General features: G+C 42.2%; 2 protein-coding genes and 1 long non-coding RNA gene across 3 annotated transcripts; 1 reads left to right on the top strand and 2 right to left on the bottom strand.

Moving 5' to 3' along the window:
* Nucleotides 1–5,307: 5,307 nt before the first annotated feature.
* On the bottom strand, nt 5,308–6,784 carry LOC136441706 (uncharacterized). The gene has a single exon (XM_066438138.1). It carries the CDS (start codon nt 6,782–6,784, stop codon nt 6,113–6,115), a length of 672 nt encoding a protein of 223 aa, XP_066294235.1. The 3' UTR covers nt 5,308–6,112.
* An 87-nt stretch (nt 6,785–6,871) lies between these two features.
* On the bottom strand, nt 6,872–7,417 carry LOC136441935 (uncharacterized). Its single transcript, XM_066438497.1, has one exon. It carries the CDS (start codon nt 7,415–7,417, stop codon nt 6,872–6,874), a length of 546 nt encoding a protein of 181 aa, XP_066294594.1.
* Nucleotides 7,418–17,637: 10,220 nt separating this feature from the next.
* Nucleotides 17,638–19,439, top strand: LOC136441543 (uncharacterized). The gene is made up of 2 exons (XR_010756905.1): nt 17,638–18,340; nt 18,897–19,439. It is a non-coding gene; the product is annotated as an uncharacterized lncRNA (long non-coding RNA).
* Nucleotides 19,440–19,659: the final 220 nt, after the last annotated feature.

Raw genomic sequence — 19,659 nt, forward strand, 5'->3', positions numbered from 1 at the left:
ACACACACACACACACACACACACACACACACAACTAAGATAATAAAGTCCGCGGGTCCTGTGAACGCCCTGCGCGGCATATCTAGCTGGATGTCCCGGGAGGGTTCCTAACTCGGCACATCACATGTTACACCTGGACGAGCCGTCTCAACCCCAGCGATGAACATAAACTCGCTGTGTCATTGAATATGACAGCTGACATTTCCCAGTCATTTTTGCTACATTTCAGCAGCTCCCTAATTCCTCTCTATTTCATGTTTCGTTTGCTGTGATCTGAAGCAGTATTAGGACGCATCCATATACAACACACGAGCTTCAACTTTCTTCAACAGTTGATTTTTATGACATACTGTCTGGGAATGTCTACTTTTAGCATAACGCCTCCTTGCGGTTGGACACAAGGCTGCACGAATGACATTGAAGTCACTGGTACGAAAGCAGAAAAATGTGCTCAGGGGTTTGAAGATACGCCACAACTATCGACAGAGATCGTTATCTATATCCAAAGGAACTTTCGGGAATGAATTAGGAAGAGTTGTGCCCGGGGATATCTTTTTGATTGAAGATAATGCAGTCTTGATGTCCTATCCTGCCAATTTTAATCAGTTCCCCTCGACGGAGCACGCCAAAAGGCATTAAAACATAGCGCGCAGCAAACCCTGCATTCAAATTTCTTTATTTGTTCGGTCGCAATTAGGTTGACCCTTAAGTCGTCTCTGCATAAACTGACTTTATTGTAGACGTGACATTTCACCGCTAATGCAGCGAGGAAGTGCCAAGTGTGACGCGTAATTTCGCGCGTGTCACTTGTGGCAGCCAATTTAATGCTTCACACCGCCGCCCGGTGTATGGTGATGAGGAGTCGCTTGTCTAGCGGGACGGCAGGTGGAATGTACCGGGCTCCTCTCGTGTCTCTGCCGCGGTACTAATTGTTTCGGGATGCTCCCTCATTACTTCTTGTAGCTAAGCGGCTGAGATGAAGCTATTACACTGCGATGCGGTATCACAGTTGCATCATCTGCATTATGATAAACTTCGCCAAGAAGGTTATGTTTTCGGTAGCGTGTGTTAGTGTGTATGTGTGTGTGTCTGTTTGTGTGTGAACACGATAACTCAAAGATGCCTGTGTGGATTGTCTTCACATTTGGTATGTGCGTAGGTCTTAATGAGACCTCAGAATCTTTAGATTTTGGGCCCGTTAGCGTCTCATCAAGATACTGCAGCAGGACTTCCGGTTTTGATATCTCGTGGTCATGATTTTCGAATGGTAGATAGCTCTTGTTTGTATTAGGACATATTATTTCTTCGAGTCAGTTGGGTAGGGGTTGAAAAAGGATGTGTTCTGAAATGAAAGGAATAGTTTTTTTTCTTAGTTGGTGCAAGCTCAAGCCGTTAATAGATCATTCTATTTACCTTTCCGCCAACACAGAAATGAATGGAGTGATAAAGAATGATCAATTATTTCAATTACCTAAGTGTAAGGATAACTGTTGCAGCTAGCCACTAGATAAGTTTAAGTTAACCAAAGAAACCTGAGGATTTTATGTGATATGATTTTAATAAAGAAAGCGTGCGATCGTGGCCTCGGGAGTAACAAGGTAGAGATGGCAGACTTCACCCCTTTCACGTACATGTAGGGCAGAAGTACAAAGAAACACACAGACAAACACATGCAAATAAACTTACACGGACTGACTGGCAGACTCCCACACACACACACACACACACACACACACACACACACACACACACACACACACACACACACACACACACACACACAGACACACACACACACAGACACACACACACATACACACACACGCACGCGCATACACACATATACACACGCACACACACTGTCACACGCACACACACAAACTCACATACATAAACACACACACAAACGTCCCCCCCACACAGACACGTGCTTGCGCGCATACACACACATACACACACGCACACATATACACACGTACACACACTGTCACACACACACACGCGCGCTCGCGCACACGTTCACGTACGCACACACACACACTGACACACACGCACACACGCTCCTACAAAAACACCAAAACAGCAGTCAGAACCGAAGTTTATCATTTGAAGGAATATTTGCCCCCAAATAAGCTGCCTTTTCTTAAAAGATAAGGTAAGACCCACGTGCACTTATCCACCGAATGATATGGAAACGTTACATTTATCTATCAGGAAAATGTAAGTATTGAAACCTAGGATTAGTCATGTAAGTACGTACTCTAAGTAAAAATGACAACTCTCCTAATTTTTCCAACGATCTCTCTCAATGCAAGGCCGTAGGGGGCCACTTATCATAATAATGAATAGTAATAATAATAGATTCCGGTAGGTACGTAAGACCGACACATTAAAAGAAAGAAGTTTTAAATGTTTAGAGATCTACTACTGCAGCATCAGTATATGTTATTCCCGCGGTCAGAAATTGTTGAGAAGTGCTCGAAGTTTATATCCGGGGGAATTTTGAGAATTGATGTCAGATATATCCATGACTCATCAAACATTCCTGTACCCTTCCGTGCGACATAGCAAGTTAACTTTCATCCGCCAACTTCATCCACCCACCACATTATTATAGACACTGGATGATGTAGACTTACTCCGCGGAGTAGTCCAGGTCCACCCGGACCAGCAGCGCTAATTTGCGGCACGCCGTTATTCGACACGACCGGTGAAAACTAGAGACACGCGACACCTTTGACACCCGTGTCACGAATGAGTGTCACAGATCCGCCATGTGAATACGATTCTCTCATTTCTGGCAAATCCCGCTTAGACGAAAACTACAATTACACGGGAGCCAATAAGACGGGTTCGTAGTTGGACTGACAAGGATTTGTGGTGAAGACAATGGTTTTGTACTGAAGAATAAGGTACTGGTAACTACAGAAGAGTTCACTGCTTGACAATGCGATATTTGAAGACGTGTGAATAAGGCTATTCAAGATTGCGAGTACGCATGCGCAGCGACAAGTATTGCGAATAATCATGTCACAGGTGAGGGCCCCTGAGACATTAACAAAACGCGTCTGGACATTGTAATGCAAATCGAGACAATGGTCGAGACGAAAACTGTTTACAGGCCAGGAGCCTTCACCTTTGACCTTGCGCATGCGTACTCGGAATTGTGAACGACCTTATTGCCAGACGTACTGCCACATTAGCATCTTCGTGTGTGTAGTGTGTGGATTTACAAACGGAATGACGAACTGCTACGCTTTTGACAAAAACTACTCTACTGTCTACACACTAAAGCTGCGCTCGCCGAATACGAGAAAAATCTTCCCGTTCCACAACAAGGTGTTGTTTCTTAGAATGCGCGCACCTTGCTCATGCTATCGGAACTGCAGGTCTAGAACTAAATAATATCTTTATACCACTCAGTCTACGAGCTGTTATTACCTCAAGGTGGTTATGTTTTCGGTGTTGTTTGTGCGTTTGTGGACAGCATAACTAGGAAGCTGAGCATGGATCCTTCTGATATATGATAGGTTGGTAGGGCCTGGGAAAACAGAGGTCAAATTTGATAATGGTCTAACTAGTGGCTTCCAGTGGTACTGTAGCAGAACTTCCCCTATTCTGGGGGGGGGGGGGGGCTGAATTCAGGGCGGCCGACAACTGAATTAAAGAACATTTGTGAAGCTAACGCCACACTAACGTTCGTGGACCACCCAAAACTATGGCTCGGTCGCGATCACAACGAGAAGATGTTCACAAGTGACGGATGCCACCTGAGCAGTGATGGCGTCAGAGTAATGGCCTACAATCTGAAGAAACAGACCACAGGACTCCTTGGCCTCCAGCCTACAAAACAAGGCCAACACCGACGCATAGGGAACCAATGTCGCGTTCGTTACAATAATGATCGGCGGAGCAGTACTAGTATTCCACGTACCCCTCCCTCTCCTAACCGCGAACGGCAGACAACATCCAGACAAGGAAATGTACCGGGCTAACTACCCCATGCCTCGGCCGACACAGTACCTGCCAACGCCACCCCCTTCCCCGGACCGACGCGCCATGGGACCCTTCCATCTTCCTCCCGTCCAGTGGAACAGCGAATGGCCGTCAGTGATGGAACTTTAACACAGTACCAGTATATGCCATACTCTGTACATTGTGCAATTGTTGTGCAATAAAGCTAATATTGTTACATGTGACCGATACCTTCTGTTCCATAGTGTTCAATATAAGTTCCATGTGTATCTGAACAGTGTTCAGCACCAAGGACAGGTCTCGTGCTTGCTTGTGGACGACCGACCGATTTTTTTTTTGTTATATATTGCATAGTTGGCCTGTATTGGGAAACTCACAAGCAACCAACAGTTTTTGTTAAAAGTGAAAATTATGTTGTTCTAAAGTATTTATCTGTTCTTAAATCAAAAGCGTCACCTAGCATTCCGAATTGATACTACAGTCATCTACCGAAATAGAAGCGTACGCTTCGTTTTCATGGATCAAAAGTGTCACCTAGCAACCCTTACTTGTAACGTTACTGCAATTATCCACCATCATAAATGCCTTGTTCTCATGGAATACTACACCAACAATAGACGGAATACTTAAAATGATTCATAGAGAGCTAGAATATAAATTTCCGTGTTTTGCGACCCTGCCATTCATGACACCATGGGCTGATTCCCTCCATTACCAGTGTCAGTTTGGTCATACATGCCATCAAAGATGGCAAAATACCAATCACAGAAACTGAAGAAGAAGCGTTATAATCTGTCAACTTGTCTTTATATGCCTGACAGGTGTGGTGAGCAGCTGCTAAGACAGGTATGTTTTTTAAGTGCATGTATGTATGTTTATGTGTGTGTGTTTATGTATGTTTGAGTGTGTGTGTGTATGTTTGTCTTTGTGTGTATGTGTGTGTGTTTGTATGTGTGTGTGTATGGTTTGTGTGTATGTGTGTGTGTGTGTGTGTGTGTATGTATGTGTCTGCAGGTATGTATTATGTATGTATGTTTAGCACAGATAATAGGTATGTTTGTGTGTGAGAGGGTTTGTACGACTAAAAGCGTTGAACACTAAAAACCGGTCACTTGCTTGTGCTTGGACAACTGGCCTAATTAAATATTGAGTTTCACGACCTCTTTCTTTTGCCACATGATGTTAACCTTTTCGAGTGATGCATCATAACTGTTTCTCACAAATTATTATACAAATAATTGATAAGGTCCTGGCGTTGTACTAGAGCGACTGTTAAATCAAATTATTAAACACACAATATATACATTTATCATATCACGTGATCCCTGGATATCGATTAAAAAACCCCCATCTGAAACGGACTTTATTTGCTAACTGTATTGGAACGATAAAAACAATAAGCCCCGGAGAGAGAAAACCAATTACAATCACCAGATTTTACTACACAAAATACTAACGTGAATATCATTACAATCAGTCATGTGCATAGCAGACAAACAACTTTCGATTGAAATGCCCTTCCCATTGTTCGGGCTTATTTTACATGTGTCTCATGATGATGATGATCTAAATATCTACACTTCTTGCCCACAGAGCAAAATGCGGTAGGCACACTATTACGTCAAACGTTAGAGGTAAAACATCATTACTTGTACTGTTGATAGAATTCAATGGGAGAAACAAGATTCAAGCATATAATAATAAAGATATAAAAGAAACACTCCCCTAAGACCATAATGAACTACAATGAAATCCTAACCGATATTGAAAACCCCTCAGACCATATATAGTGAACTTATTACCCTTGACCTGTGGCTCCCAACATATGTTGGTTAAATTGCTGTATTCATTACTTAATTGTCTGCGTTCATTTGTTTCAACTATTATATTCAGATAAGGGGGAGATCACACATGGACGATATTGGTCACTCTTTCTCACTCCTGTACTTTCTAACCTATTTTTTTTTCAAACTGCACATTGTGTTTTTAACTTGGGCAAAATAGAATCTGATACAACAAAATACTATCGCTGGCCTAGAATACAACTGCGTAGTAAGTGTTTGGATTTTAGAAAGGTTTTCTGAGATCAGAAAAGGTTAGATGATTCAGATAACGCCTTAATGTTACCATGTGTGTGTCACAGCTCATCACGTGATCCCATGTTCTCTCCAATAGGCCCGTACGCAGGTTCTATCAAACGTGTAACAAGTTTCAGCGTCTCAATGTCCAACCCTCGCAGCTCTTCTTCAGTTAAGTACCCTTTCTGATCTTTGTCCATGCGGAAAAAGACTTTTCTAACATACTCCATGTGCTCTTCTCCTAACTGCTCGTCTTCTTGTTCATCCAGCATGTTGTGCGCGTAAAGGATCGAGAGAACCTCAGGCGTAAACTTGTCGAGTTCTTCGTCTTCCATTTCGTCCAGAAAGATGTTCCTCATCGTCTCCACGTTTATGTACCCCATGTCAATGACCTTGTCTCCCTTCTTGTACGTCCACTGTAGTGTGACGTCACTCAGTGCCGTGTATTTGTCGATGTCTCTTGTGGCGCAGTCTGAGTCGTTAAACTCACGGAAGGGGTCCCACATGATGGTGGCGGCCACGCTGCGCCCGTACGACCTGACTTGATGGAAATAACGCGACGGAATGAAGATACAGTCTCCGGGTTGGAGGGTGGCCCAGGTCCAGGGAACTTCTAACACTTCTGGATTTTTCACGAGGTCGACTTTATCCACATTCATGTGAGTGAAACCGGATCCGGATTTTTTGTTGTCCGCCAAGTCCAGCTTATCTCCGTACTTGTTGGGTATCATGATGAAGTCTTTCCGCCCAGAGATCAGACAGTGGAGGTTGTGGTCGGCGTCATAGTGTAGAACCGACCTCGTCCCACCGGACGATAACTACAGGTTCGACTCTAGGATGCTATCCTTAAAATTCCCACAGAGTAGCGAGCGAGGCACCTGCATTTCGGCTCTCATGGGGTCGGGCAGCAAAGACACCACGTACCATTGCTTGTGGTGGTAGTTGTCTAGGAACTCGCTCAGGGACATCCTCAGGCGCACAGGATTCATACGATCTTCGATCTTCTTCTCGATCAGGACGTCCAAGTCTCCATAATTCTCCCTGATGTACTCATCACTCTGCCAGTTGGTGACGGCAGGGGCCTTGGCGATCGCTTGTCTGTACACAAGAGGTACGTAGGGGTCCCTTGCGTGCTGCTCCCAGAACTCTGTCGGAGCCAGCGGCTGTGTGTACTCCTTGACGGGCCCTTCTGGTTCTCTCTGGTAGCCCGGCGGTAACAAATGGCCGACTAGGAGGCCAGAGTCGCTCGGTTGGAGGGCTGGGGGAAACAGAACGTCATCGTCTCCCACGTCCTTAGCAAAAATAGCGTCCACGCACAACACGGAAATGAAAGTCCAAAACAGCGCGACCTTGATCGGGGACATCTCGGCAGCACAAGTTAGCAGGTGGTCTGATTATAGACGTCTTTCTTGGTGGTTCGTTTTCAGACACACACTCACAGATCTGTGGCCAGTTGGGTGTGATCAGTTTTTTTCCGGGTCCTGTTCAGATCCTGTAGGCTCCCATATTGGCGTTTTTGGCGACGCCTCAGGGGCGAGCCAAATGATATAGTATTGTGTGCAGATTGCAACTATTCTAGGAATTGTACAGGCATGTGTCCATAGGCATATTAAGACAATAAGAATGTTAGGAATGTTAGTCAGACAGAAAGCCTCCCTCGGGACATTCCTCCTAGATAACCTAGACAGGAAGCTACAGCTGTGCCAGATGTGCCAGGCTTATGTATACATGACCCATTTAAGACCTCAGCTCTACAGTGATATTGCTCTTTTCTGAAACAATGTGTGTCTGTTACAATGTTTTTAGACGCCCTAATGCTGGTCCTTACAACTGTAAGATTTAATGTCTTTCTTCGGGGAACAGGTCATAACTGCATCAACTCTGTACTAATAACGATTGTGCACACGCTGCTTCAGTTACCTATACAAGCAGATTAATTAAAGGGCATTAACCTCATTCATGACATTGGGAACATGTCCAAGCCAGATCGATCAATGAAAAATGTCACTGTCGCAAGGAAATTTAGCAAGCCAGTTGTACTAGTACTAGATGATTATCCTGCTGATAAGATGCCACTTTCTTGCTGATATAATCCTGTACACTTCCAAGAACACATGGGACACATTTTTACACAACAACATTTCTGTGGATTAAGATTCCCAGGCTGGCATTTCATTAGGGCTCCAGGAATTACTGGCAAATTCTTTTACGACTGGTGTGCCTGGTATTCCAGTGGGACTCGAATTCCATCCTGGCATTCCATCCTGGCATTCCATCCTGGCATTCCATCCTGGCATTTCATCATGGGATTCCATCCTGGCATTCCATCCTGGAATTCCATCCTGGAATTCCATCCTGGGATTCCATCCTGGCATTCCATCATGGGATTCCATCCTGGCATTCCATCCTTAGCTAACATCCCTGGCCATTCACGCTCTAGAGGACTTAGTTCTATAGTTCAGGGAACATAAGTGTACAAACTGTTGCATGGTGTATGCTGTGTCTGTTGGTAAGTGGACTATAGACCCCGTTCACACTCATTTTTTTCAATCGCGATTGAAGTATAATCGCGATTGTTCGATCCGATCGCGATTGAACGCAAAGAAACTTTTGCGTTCACACTGCTTTTCGCCAAGTGGATTAAAGTACGCCGTGATCCGATCGCGATTGAAGCACGATTGAAGCATGCTATCGGCGATCATCTGGTAAATGTTGTTATTGTCCTTGTTGTCCTTGTTTTGTGTCTATTTTTCCGCTAGACATTGTCACTTGGTGCGGTAAATGTCCCTCTTTCGGTGACATTTCCCGAGTTTGGCCTGCACCTCCTCACTCCCCCAGATTGCGATGAGGACCCTGGTCTCCTCATTGCGCCATCTGCCACCAGCTGAAGTTGCTGACGGAGTTTTATTCTTCTTCTTGGGCATTGTTGACGATAAAAAGTTGTTGTTGTTGTAAAAGAGCGATCTGACGTGCGGATTGGGTTTGTTTTCCCGCGCGATGCGAACTATGACCCCACGTACCCGCATGTATGACCTCCCACCCCCGGAACCAGCCGAAATCTCCGCCGATCGCGATGGAATGAATCGTAGTTGTGTTCACACTCAAAATTTGATAGGATTGGATTGGATCCGATCGCGATTAATCCAATCAAACTACCTCCGGAGGTAGTTACAATCCAATCGCGATTGGATCGTTTTGGATCGTTCCAATCGCGATTGGGAGCGTTCACACTGAAAAAATCATGTTAGAATTTGTGTAGATTTGGCCTAACATGTTGTTCATGTAAACAGCAGTCCTATCAGAGTAGGATAGTCATTTTGTATGGTGGGAACCCGGTCCGTGGGCTGTTTTCAGTTGTCATGATCAGGCTGTGATGAAATCGATGTTTGTTCTGGCAGTGGGGTGTGTCTGGTAGAATCTAGTGGAACTGTCGCTGTCTGTCTGTGTGTGTGCGTGTCTGTGTGTATTTGTCCAGTAGAACAGGTACCCGTCAGCCTTTTTGTTAGAAATCCTGCATGAACAGCACCACCTATCACTGTGCCCTAAGCAGGGTACAGTAAAAATTAAAACAACAACCACCGTCGCCATGGCAATGTCTTTTTATCATTGCCAGTCTTGTGAGCTTAGTTTTCCTCTGTTTGCGCGGTTCTCTATCGTCCTGGGTTTACCGACCGATTCCACTCGCCTATGTATCAGTCCGAACGTGTAAAAACAACTGAAGTACGGGATAATATCCTTACAGACAGCCGCCTTGTCAGATGCCTTTGCCGTTGCAGATTGGTGACGATGTTGTCTGACACAATAGTGAGAAATGTCGTCTGTGCGATAATGTTGTAGCACCTGTTCGACAGGTCGACCTCACCTGTACGTACCCATCATTCCGATTTCCGGTATCAGGGGAAAAGGCTACCAAAAGAATTGTCTTGAGGTAGCAGAACACAATATTTCGCCTATTTTAAAATTACTGGGTCAGGCGGAGGACGACGAAACTGCAACCGACTCACCTCGACAGTCAGCTTATTTATACGCCGACTGAACAAACCAATAATTTCACGGATTTATTTGCCCGCTTCATTTTATCGTTCGTACGATTTAAAAGCCGACTTATTATACTACCATAGAGCCATATTCAGGCATCACTAGCTCGCACGTAAACACAGTACTAGTAGTATGAAGCGTTCAGTATTTTTATTGCACTATTTTGTACCGCGACATCATAGACTCCGGGTGTCGCAGATAGATACTGTCGTCTGTACAGAATACGTGTATTTCTATAACGCAGAACGTGTATAACGAATATAGTCCATTCATATAGTAAGATCTGCATATGCGCTAAAGGTTTATCATGTTTTCTACCTACGCTTCAGCTTGGAAACTACACCAGAAACGGTCGGCGCTGATCACTGTAGGATGATGCCTGCCCGCATAAGTACTCTCCAAGCAGAGGTCGAATGGTCAGATCGTTACCGTTTTATCATATGCCGTTTTTTTTTGTCGCTAGCCCATTCTGTCAAGCCCAATCGTAGATTCGAGTACGCATGTGCAGCGTCAAATGTGAAGGCCCCTGAGACGTAATCAAAACCCATCTGAGCATTGTTATGCAAATCTAGACAATGTCGAGACGAGAACTGTTAACAACCCAGGGACCTTCACCTTTGACACTGCACATGCGTACTCGAATCTTTGAGTGGGCTTATTATCAATGATTCCAACTTCTGGTTCGGCGTCATGACGCCATGTAATTTAAATGGCACATGCATATACGTGGGCACGTGAACGTCGTATGGCCATTGGAAATGCAGAAATTCTTTTCAGTGCAAAATATCCTCAGTAAAAACTGTACAGGATAATAACAACCTGGTATCATCTTAGTAAACTCCTGGAGTTAGGAATCGCGATTTCTAAACAAAACTTAAACTCGTGTTCTCGATTCCGATTCGCCCCATGTTGCAATAAGGCCACAGCCATTTGGTTTATTTGTTCACGGATTTGCTTGCTTCATTATGCAATTTGAATGTCAGCTTCACAGTACCATTCTGGTCAAATCACTCACTCAATCCTCTTCTGAGCCAGGTGGCGCATGAGGCTTTAGGAAATCCCTCCATCTTGACCGGTCTGCCGCAATGCTGGGAGCCTCGTTCAGGGAGAAGCCTCTTCTCTTTACTTCTCTCTCCACACTGCGTCTCCACGTCTCCCTCGGTCTTCCTCTCGATCTTTTACCCTGCGGTGACCATCTCAGCGCGACTCTTGGTAGGCTATTATGTGTCATACGGCAAATATGGCCTAACCATCTCCATCTGCGTACTTCAATTTCCTTGTCAACTGGGATGAGACCCGTTATTTTGTGTAGGCTTTTGTTTGATATGGTGTTTGGCCAGAATATTCTCAGAATCCTGCGCAAGCACTTATTTTGGAAGACATCCAGTTTTTTTTTATACGAACTGTCTCTTTCCAGCACTCTCCTCCGTACAACAGTACACTCAGCACATTACCTCTGTAGATCTTGACCTTGGTGCTGATGTCTATGCTGGTGCTTTTCCACACTGGTCGTAAGATTGCGAACGCTTGGTTGGCTTTGCTGATTCTTATGTCTACCTCTTCTGTGCAGTCACCATCACTAGTTAATTTACTACCTAAATAAGTAAATTCTTTGACTTCTTCCAAGGGTTCTTCGTTTATCATAATAGGGTTGGTATTTGTAGTGTTTTCCCGCAATACCTTGGTCTTGCCCTCGTTTATTTTGAGGCCAATAGTGTTGGATGTACTGCTGAGATTTTCTGTTTTTCCTTGCGCATCTGTGTGCCTACTTGCAAGGAGTCCGCTATCATCTGCATAATCGATATCTCCAAGAACTGAGTTTATTGTCCACTGGATTCCTCTTCTTTTATCTTGTAGGGTGTTTCTCCTTATCCAGTCTATTGCAAGGGAAAAGAGAAGTGGTGACAGTATGCATCCTTGTTTGACTCCAGTGTTTATTTCAAAGGGGTCAGTCAGCGTGTTGTTGTGTATGACTTTGCAAATGAAGTTTTCATACAGGGACTTGATGATATCGACAATTTTCACAGGGAGGCCATAGTGTCTGAGGATCTTCCATAACGAGTCACGATGCAAGCTATCAAAAGCTTTCTCAAAGTCAATAAAAACCACGTAGAGGGCACTGTTCCACTCCTCTGTCTGTTCTAATATCTGCCTTAATACAAATATATGGTCTGGTCAAATAGAAACCCCCAAATGCTCATATCTGGTACCGACGGCTTAAGTCGTCCAAGTAAGTTTACTGAGATATCATTAACAAAAAATATTATGATGTAAGAATTTTATACGATGGCTTTATTCATGTATCAAATGGTAAATGGGCGACATGGAAGTTATCACCGTGCAGCTGTTTTCATTTTGAGTCATACGACCGGTCCATTATTTTGTTAAGCTTTCTTGGAAAACAACAGCGCTAGCAACACAAAAACAAACCCATCAAACTAACGAACATACCAAGTATCACGACAATCCATCCAGGCATCTCGAGTTATCTTGTTGATGCACAGACAGATACGCAAACACACACGAACGCTCAAGAAAACAGAACCTTCTTGGCGAAAGTAATAAGAAACTCTCAAGCTTATTATGATAGAAAGCTTTTGTCATACATGGAAATATATGTTTTGCTGTAGCACCTCTATGTTCATGGATCAAAAGCGCCACCTAGCAATGTTTACCAGAACAGGAATAGTTTGCTTGCAGGCGTCTTTCTGTTGAAAAAAACTTTGCTGAACACGTTCTGCGTTATAGAAATACATGTATTTTTTTACACACGACAGCGGACTGTGGTGTGACCCTGAGAGGTACATAGAGCAAATTACAAAGTGGGTTCCTAATCACGCAACCGGAGCTATTAGTCCTCTTTTGACGTATGAAACAGTAGACAGTTGCTGTTCTGATAAGGATCAACAGACTTTAATTTGATCCATGAACATCGCCTAGCGCTCGTCCGTTTTATTGGCAAAGACAGTATCCATAATGGCACCAGAAAAAATGGATAGATTATCAATTGCAAGCACAAGACAGAACGCTTTGAATTAGGCCAGATATTCCAGCCAGAAACACAAGCAAGCGGCATGTCTCTGGTGTTGAACTCTATATACTATAATCCACATATTTCCCCATTATACACAAACACACGATCATGATATTGAACAGCAGACATACAAAGTCGTCTGTTCATGGTACTGAAGTTGAAGAATCATTTTGCTTTTCCCAATTGTTGTGACTGGCTTTTTGAAATTCCCTTTTGAATATTTTCAAATGATAAGCCGTTCGTCTGTTGTCGATATAGCAAACGTGTATACGTGTATTTCCAGAGCATAATCTGCCCTATTACAGTTCTAGTTTACATTGCTAGGTGACGCTTTTGATCCATGAGCAGATGATCTTTCACGGATGAAGAAAGTTTTTGATTGCTTGTGAGTTTCTTTTGTTCAAAAGAAGGAGCAGTTTATTCAGCACACGATGAAACAGGGGGAGGGGCACAGGCAAGTATGACTTTGATGCTGAACAGTATGTAACGTAACATGACATATTTACGTGCAGAACCTATTTACGTCCGGTTTGGCTCATGTCCACATGTCGCGGTGTATTATGCCAAAACCTGTTCTCATGAACAATATGAAGAATGTCATAACTATGATCCTTAGCCATCTCTCTCTATTATACAAAATAAAGAAAAAGGTCTACCGCCAGCGACAAAACAGAATAAACTCCTGAACCAGTAACAACAAGTTGAACGGAAGCGTCACGCATAACATATTTCATATGTAAGTCGACACCGCGTACTTCATCATGTTTTTCTAACTTACACGATAGCTAGTATCTTTTAAAAGTAGCTGACGTTAAACCTTTCTTTGATATTCAGACTATCCATGGTGATTCGAGGTTTGAAACTCTTACCAGTTTTAGTAAGGTTTGATACAACCTAGCGACTCCCGCACCGGAGGTTGATTTTTTGCACGGCAAAACATAATGGGCTCGTTCTCAATGAAATGTGCAAAATAGCGATTTTTAGGTTCGAAAATTTAACCTCATTTTCCAAGCACACCTACCTCATTTTCTAGGTAAACATCTCCTTTTACGATCCCCAAAATATGACAGCTAATTCATTACGGGAAGTTACCGAAAAATTCTGAGCTTTGTTTAGATGTCCTTGGAGTTTACCAATATTTTTGCGACAAAAATCTTGAACATCAGTTAATTAAACATTTCAATTTTGGAGCTTTCATGTCATGACATCGCCTTCAAAAGCTATAGTTGAGAAGTCAGTATGTCTGGTAATACTTCTGTCAAATTTAGTGCCGTGTTGACGATTATAACTGTTTCATTTAAGAATAAGACTGTCTGGATTTGTTTTTGCATTTCGACTTGTTTAGCAATTTAACAGAGACGGAATCTGATAGTTCTTTCAAATAGTGCCATCCTCCATTGACTCGAATTATTTACCTCTTACAACATCTAGAACATACTCAATGTTGCAAAGTGAATGCGAATAAATACTGCTTAGGAGAAGTAAAGCACTTGGAACAGAGGGGGGGGGGGTCGTGGAAAAACGGTAACGGAAGTTACATACTGTCGTCAAAAAGCGTGTTCACCAGACCAAGGAAGTCGCCAAGTTGTAATTGATCGAGTTCTGATTTCTTGGGACATACGGACTGGCAAACTATTCTTTATTCTTTATCAAAAAATTGTAACAAGACAATACATAGTGGAGCGCCAGGCAGCCTAGCCAAACTTTAATTGTTTAAAGTAACTAAAAGGTACTTTTCTGCATCATGTGAACCTACCACGTACATACGGTCAACGTATATTTCACAGTCTGGGCCACTGGGGCAGAAATGTCTGCCCATTTATCTCGTATTTTTTTCTCTTAAGCAGGCCGGAGTCACATAAATAAGGAACAAACACTGATCGTACCAGTGTACTCAGTATGGCTACTCGTGTACTGAAAAAAAAATCATCTTCTTGACCTTTACAGTACATGGGAGCAATACCTTCTCAGATAACTTAACGCTAGTAGCCACAAAGAGCCAATTGTCTCATTTTCTGTTAAATTTCTGACCTGAGCGTTGAGGAGAAATGAGTCGTACGCAGACGACTTATATATTATTTGTCCATCTGACAAAGCTCTGCAAACCTAATTTGTTCACGAGCTGATGCTGAAAGCGATATTCTGTTCAGCGAGAACTGAAGCTAATATATATTCTGTATTGAATATGTTTTATGTTCCTACTCTTTCTCTTAATTGTATCTAAACGCTTAAACAACAATATTTCAAAAACTATAACTTGAATAGCTTGAATATTAGCAAGCCAGTTGGTCAGCACACAAGTCACTGCACCTTTGTATACGTAATTGTGTGCCATGTGTGCCTACAGGGGTATCATGCTTACTTCAGTTGCGGCCAAGATTACCAACAAAATGATATTGAACAGAATAAAGACGGAAATTGATAAACTTCTTAGGCCCAACCAAAATGGTTTCCGCCCGGGCCGTTCAACGACCTCCCAAATCCTTGCGCTTCGGAGACTGATCGAAGGTGTACAGAGTAAAAACCTCCAGACAATCATTATATTTATCGATTTCAGTTAGGCCTTTGATAGCATACACAGGGGGAAAATGATGAACATCCTTAAGGCCTATGAAATCCCCGTGAAGCTTGTGGAGGTTATCAGCAAACTCTATGAAAACACCCGAGCAAAATTTCTGTCTCCAGATGGAGAAACTGACCCGTTCAATATTACAGCTGGAGTTTTACAGGGAGATACGCTTGCACCTTACCTTTTTGTGATTGTTCTTGACTACATCATGCGTCAAACACTTGGGGACAGAGGGACCGAATTCGGCTTCGAACTTGTGAGTAGGAAAAGTAGCCGCCACCTCCCTGTTGTAGTCAATGACTTAGACTTTGCAGACGATATTGCTTTGTTGGCAGAAAAGATCAAACGAGCACAAGAATTGCTCTTACGGATGGAAACTGAATCTGCAAAAGTAGGACTTCATCTTAACGCGAAGAAAACAAAGTTGATGGCATATAATCACTCTACTCCCATCATGATCAAAACCAGGACTGGTGACTTAGTTGAGGAAGTAACGAACTTCAAATACCTTGGCTCAAACATGGAAAGTTCAGAAAAAGATATAGATGTAAGGAAAGCTCTAGCCTGGAGTAGCTGCCATAAGCTAAGGAAAATCAGGGTTATCTGGATATCAGGGTTGTCTCAGAAAATAAAACTGAAACTTTTCATTGCCACTGTAGAATCCATTTTGTTGTATGGGAGTGAAACATGGACACTCACCAAATCCTCAACAAAAAGGCTAAATGGAACCTACACGCGAATGCTCCAAATGTGTCTTAATATTTCCTGGGAGAAAAAACTCACCAACGAGCAGCTGTATCAAGACCTACCACAAGTTTCAGAGAAAATAAAATCAAGAAGATTGAAATTAGCTGCTCATTGCGTCAGACATCCGGATGTCATAGCCTCCAGACTAGTGTTATGGGAACCCACAAAAGGGAAAAGAATCAGGGGAAGACCAAAAGGCACCTTCATCGATACGCTAAGAGCCGATACCAACCTTACTGAAGTGAAGGAAATACAATCCCTGATGGAAGATAGAGTGGGGTGGAGGAAGCTTTCAAGTCTGGTTCGAGCGGGAGCTCGACCAAAGTAAAAGTAAGTGCCATGCAGATATGAAATAAGTTATCTTATTGGAAGAAAAGGGGTACAAAAACTACCACTGTAAACGAAACATGAGCAACAATTGGGCAATGCCTGACACCTGATATCCCATGTGCCATGTTTGGCAACACTTTGGCAACGTTTGGATGACGTGAACAGTATCAATAACACAATATGTCAGCCGGACGGTTTCTCGTTTGCAGTGTTAGTCGCGTTTCTAAAGAACTTTATTTGAACATAATCAATCCCATTATATAATGGTGCATCCAAACATATCCAAGGCGGATAGACAGGCTATAGATATTACTTATTGTCTTGAGGTTTTAAAGAATTCAACTCTAAAAACAAAATCTGGAAGAAATAGTAGAATATTGGAATATGATAACCCTACAGAGGGTTATTCTCAGTTGAATCTATACGTTTCTATTCCAGTTCAAACGCCTTAACATTATGGTGCAAAATTACAAAAAAATTATGCACAAGGTAATGTATTTTCCGCAACCGGTGTAAGTTCCGTTACCGGTAACGGAACTTACAACAGTACACTTTGGCTGTTTTCATCAAAAGGATGTTCATTTTTGCATTTCATCTTTTATCAGTAAAAGGACGCATGTATGGGTGTTTAGAAAATGGGCAGTGTTCCTACACTAGGCCTTGCTAACAACACAGAGAGCATCAAACGATGGTAACGGAGATTACATTCATAAATGTTATGTTATTTGTTTGGGGATGTGGTTCAAAACTGATAGCAAACACTTCTTATTTTTTACTTTTAAAAGCCAGAAAAGTTTTGAGTCCTCATAAAAACGTAAGTTTGTCACCTTATATGTGGCATATCTTCATGTCAGGAGCGTCTTACGAAGCAGAAACACTGTCACAAAAATCGTATATATGTTTTTAAAAAGGGACATGTTTTTTTTATAAGGGGGCAAATTAAATCCACATATGTTTTGAAAATAGGGCCGTTTTTTTAAAGGGGGCAAATTAAATCCACATATGTTTTGAAAATGGCACATGTTTTTAAAAAGGGGGCAAATTAAATCCACATATGTTTTGAAAATGGGACATGTTTTTAAAAAGGGGGCAAATTAAATCCACATATGTTTTGAAAATAGGACATGGTTTTTCTTATGGGTCATATCTTTTAAAACAATATGCATCTTAAAAATAACCAAAATGAGAATATGAGACGAAAAAAAAACATACACCATTTTCATTTTGTACCGTGTATAAGTTTATTCCCCAATCCAGGAAACCCACCGGTTTGCAAAGTGGTGCTTTCAAAATGGTCTATCGTTTCCGATTTACCCCCCATTTTGATAGTGGTGCTTTCCAGTTACGCCGATTTCAAACTGGTCGATTTCAAAGTGGTCGATTTCAAACTGGTCGATTTCAAACTGGTCGATTTCAAACTCCAAACGGAAATGACGTAAGTCGGAAATGACGTAAGTCGACGCTCATCGCCAGAGAAGCCACCAAGTATCGGTGATCGCTGTTTACGTCCTTGTTTTCACCGTCTTGTACGCGTTTTCTGATCAGCTACGTGTCCCCAGGATATACCAGGTTTGTGTTGAATTCAGACTATATAAAGTCTTGTTTGTTTCATAAATATGATTAAATTCGACTGGAAATGCGTGTTTTGTAATGACGCCAGATGGGGGAGGGGGGCATGAACTCGTACGAATACATGTTCACCACGCGTATACACCACCATTTGTTACTAGTAATAATGTTTTATCTGTGTGCATGTGCTTACATAATGGACACATCTTGACCTTCTGGTGAAACGGTGTTGCTTTCCAGGATAGTTGGCCATTCTTACGGGAAACTTCAAACATATACAAAGAAGAATGGTAGAAAGGTTGAGCCTCGTATGTGTATGCCTTGTTGCTGTGATTTATTATGTTATAATATTTGTGTGTATGATCTAAGGATAACAGTATGGCTATTTCTTGAGAGAAAAGAATTGTGTAATGAACGTGGCAAACATGAACACATGCTACATAATTTGATCCCAGTTTGCACATGAAAACATTTCGATTTAGTTACATTTTATTTATTCATCAGCTTTCACTGTTGCTCGTCAATATATGTGTATATTTTTTTTGTTCTTTGCTAGTTTTATGGACACCAGCAAAAAAGTGGCTGGGCCATATCTGCGAGTCAAGGACTGGAGTCAGATGCCACTAAGAACTGTTGACTCGGAGCGAAATTCTACAAGTCTGTGGAGCAGCTTCAACCTTCCATGGACATGTTTTTGTAACTGTTTTTGTGTAACTGAAGACATTCAAATTTTTCAATGCAATTTCAGTAGGTGTATACATGATAGTGAACACTGTAACTAGTATAAGTATAAAGGTATGTACCATACGTTTGGTGTTCGGAACTTCCCCCTCCAACCCCTGCGTTTGACTTCAGTAGTTCTTTCTAGGATGTGTTGACTACTGTATTTTGACAAGATAACACAAATATGTTTCCTTCAATTTTAGCCTCACATCATTGCCTTGTCTAAGATTCAACTTTAGGCATGTAAGAAACCACGGTTTTCTTATATAAGTAAGGTTTTTATTGCACAAGAAAAATACTATTAGTGTTGTAGCCTTTTGCGTAGAATATGTTAACTATTATAGTGTAATTATTATTAAAAATCCATTTCCTGCAACTTCATGCCTCAGTCCGACTGATATGAGACACATGGGAAATCCCCCAAGTTCTTCTTACATATTGATGATAACTTTTACTCTACTAGTACATTGCATTGCACAATACATTGAAGGTACAGCAGCATTCTTCACAAAGCACAATCTTCATCTTCAATGGGAATGGAAAATACACTCCAAGGTCTATTCATATACTACAATGATGGATGTACATGTACAGTC

The sequence above is a fragment of the Branchiostoma lanceolatum genome, chromosome 9, assembly GCF_035083965.1.
Source record: "Branchiostoma lanceolatum isolate klBraLanc5 chromosome 9, klBraLanc5.hap2, whole genome shotgun sequence".
NCBI classification, from domain to species: Eukaryota; Metazoa; Chordata; class Leptocardii; order Amphioxiformes; family Branchiostomatidae; genus Branchiostoma; species Branchiostoma lanceolatum.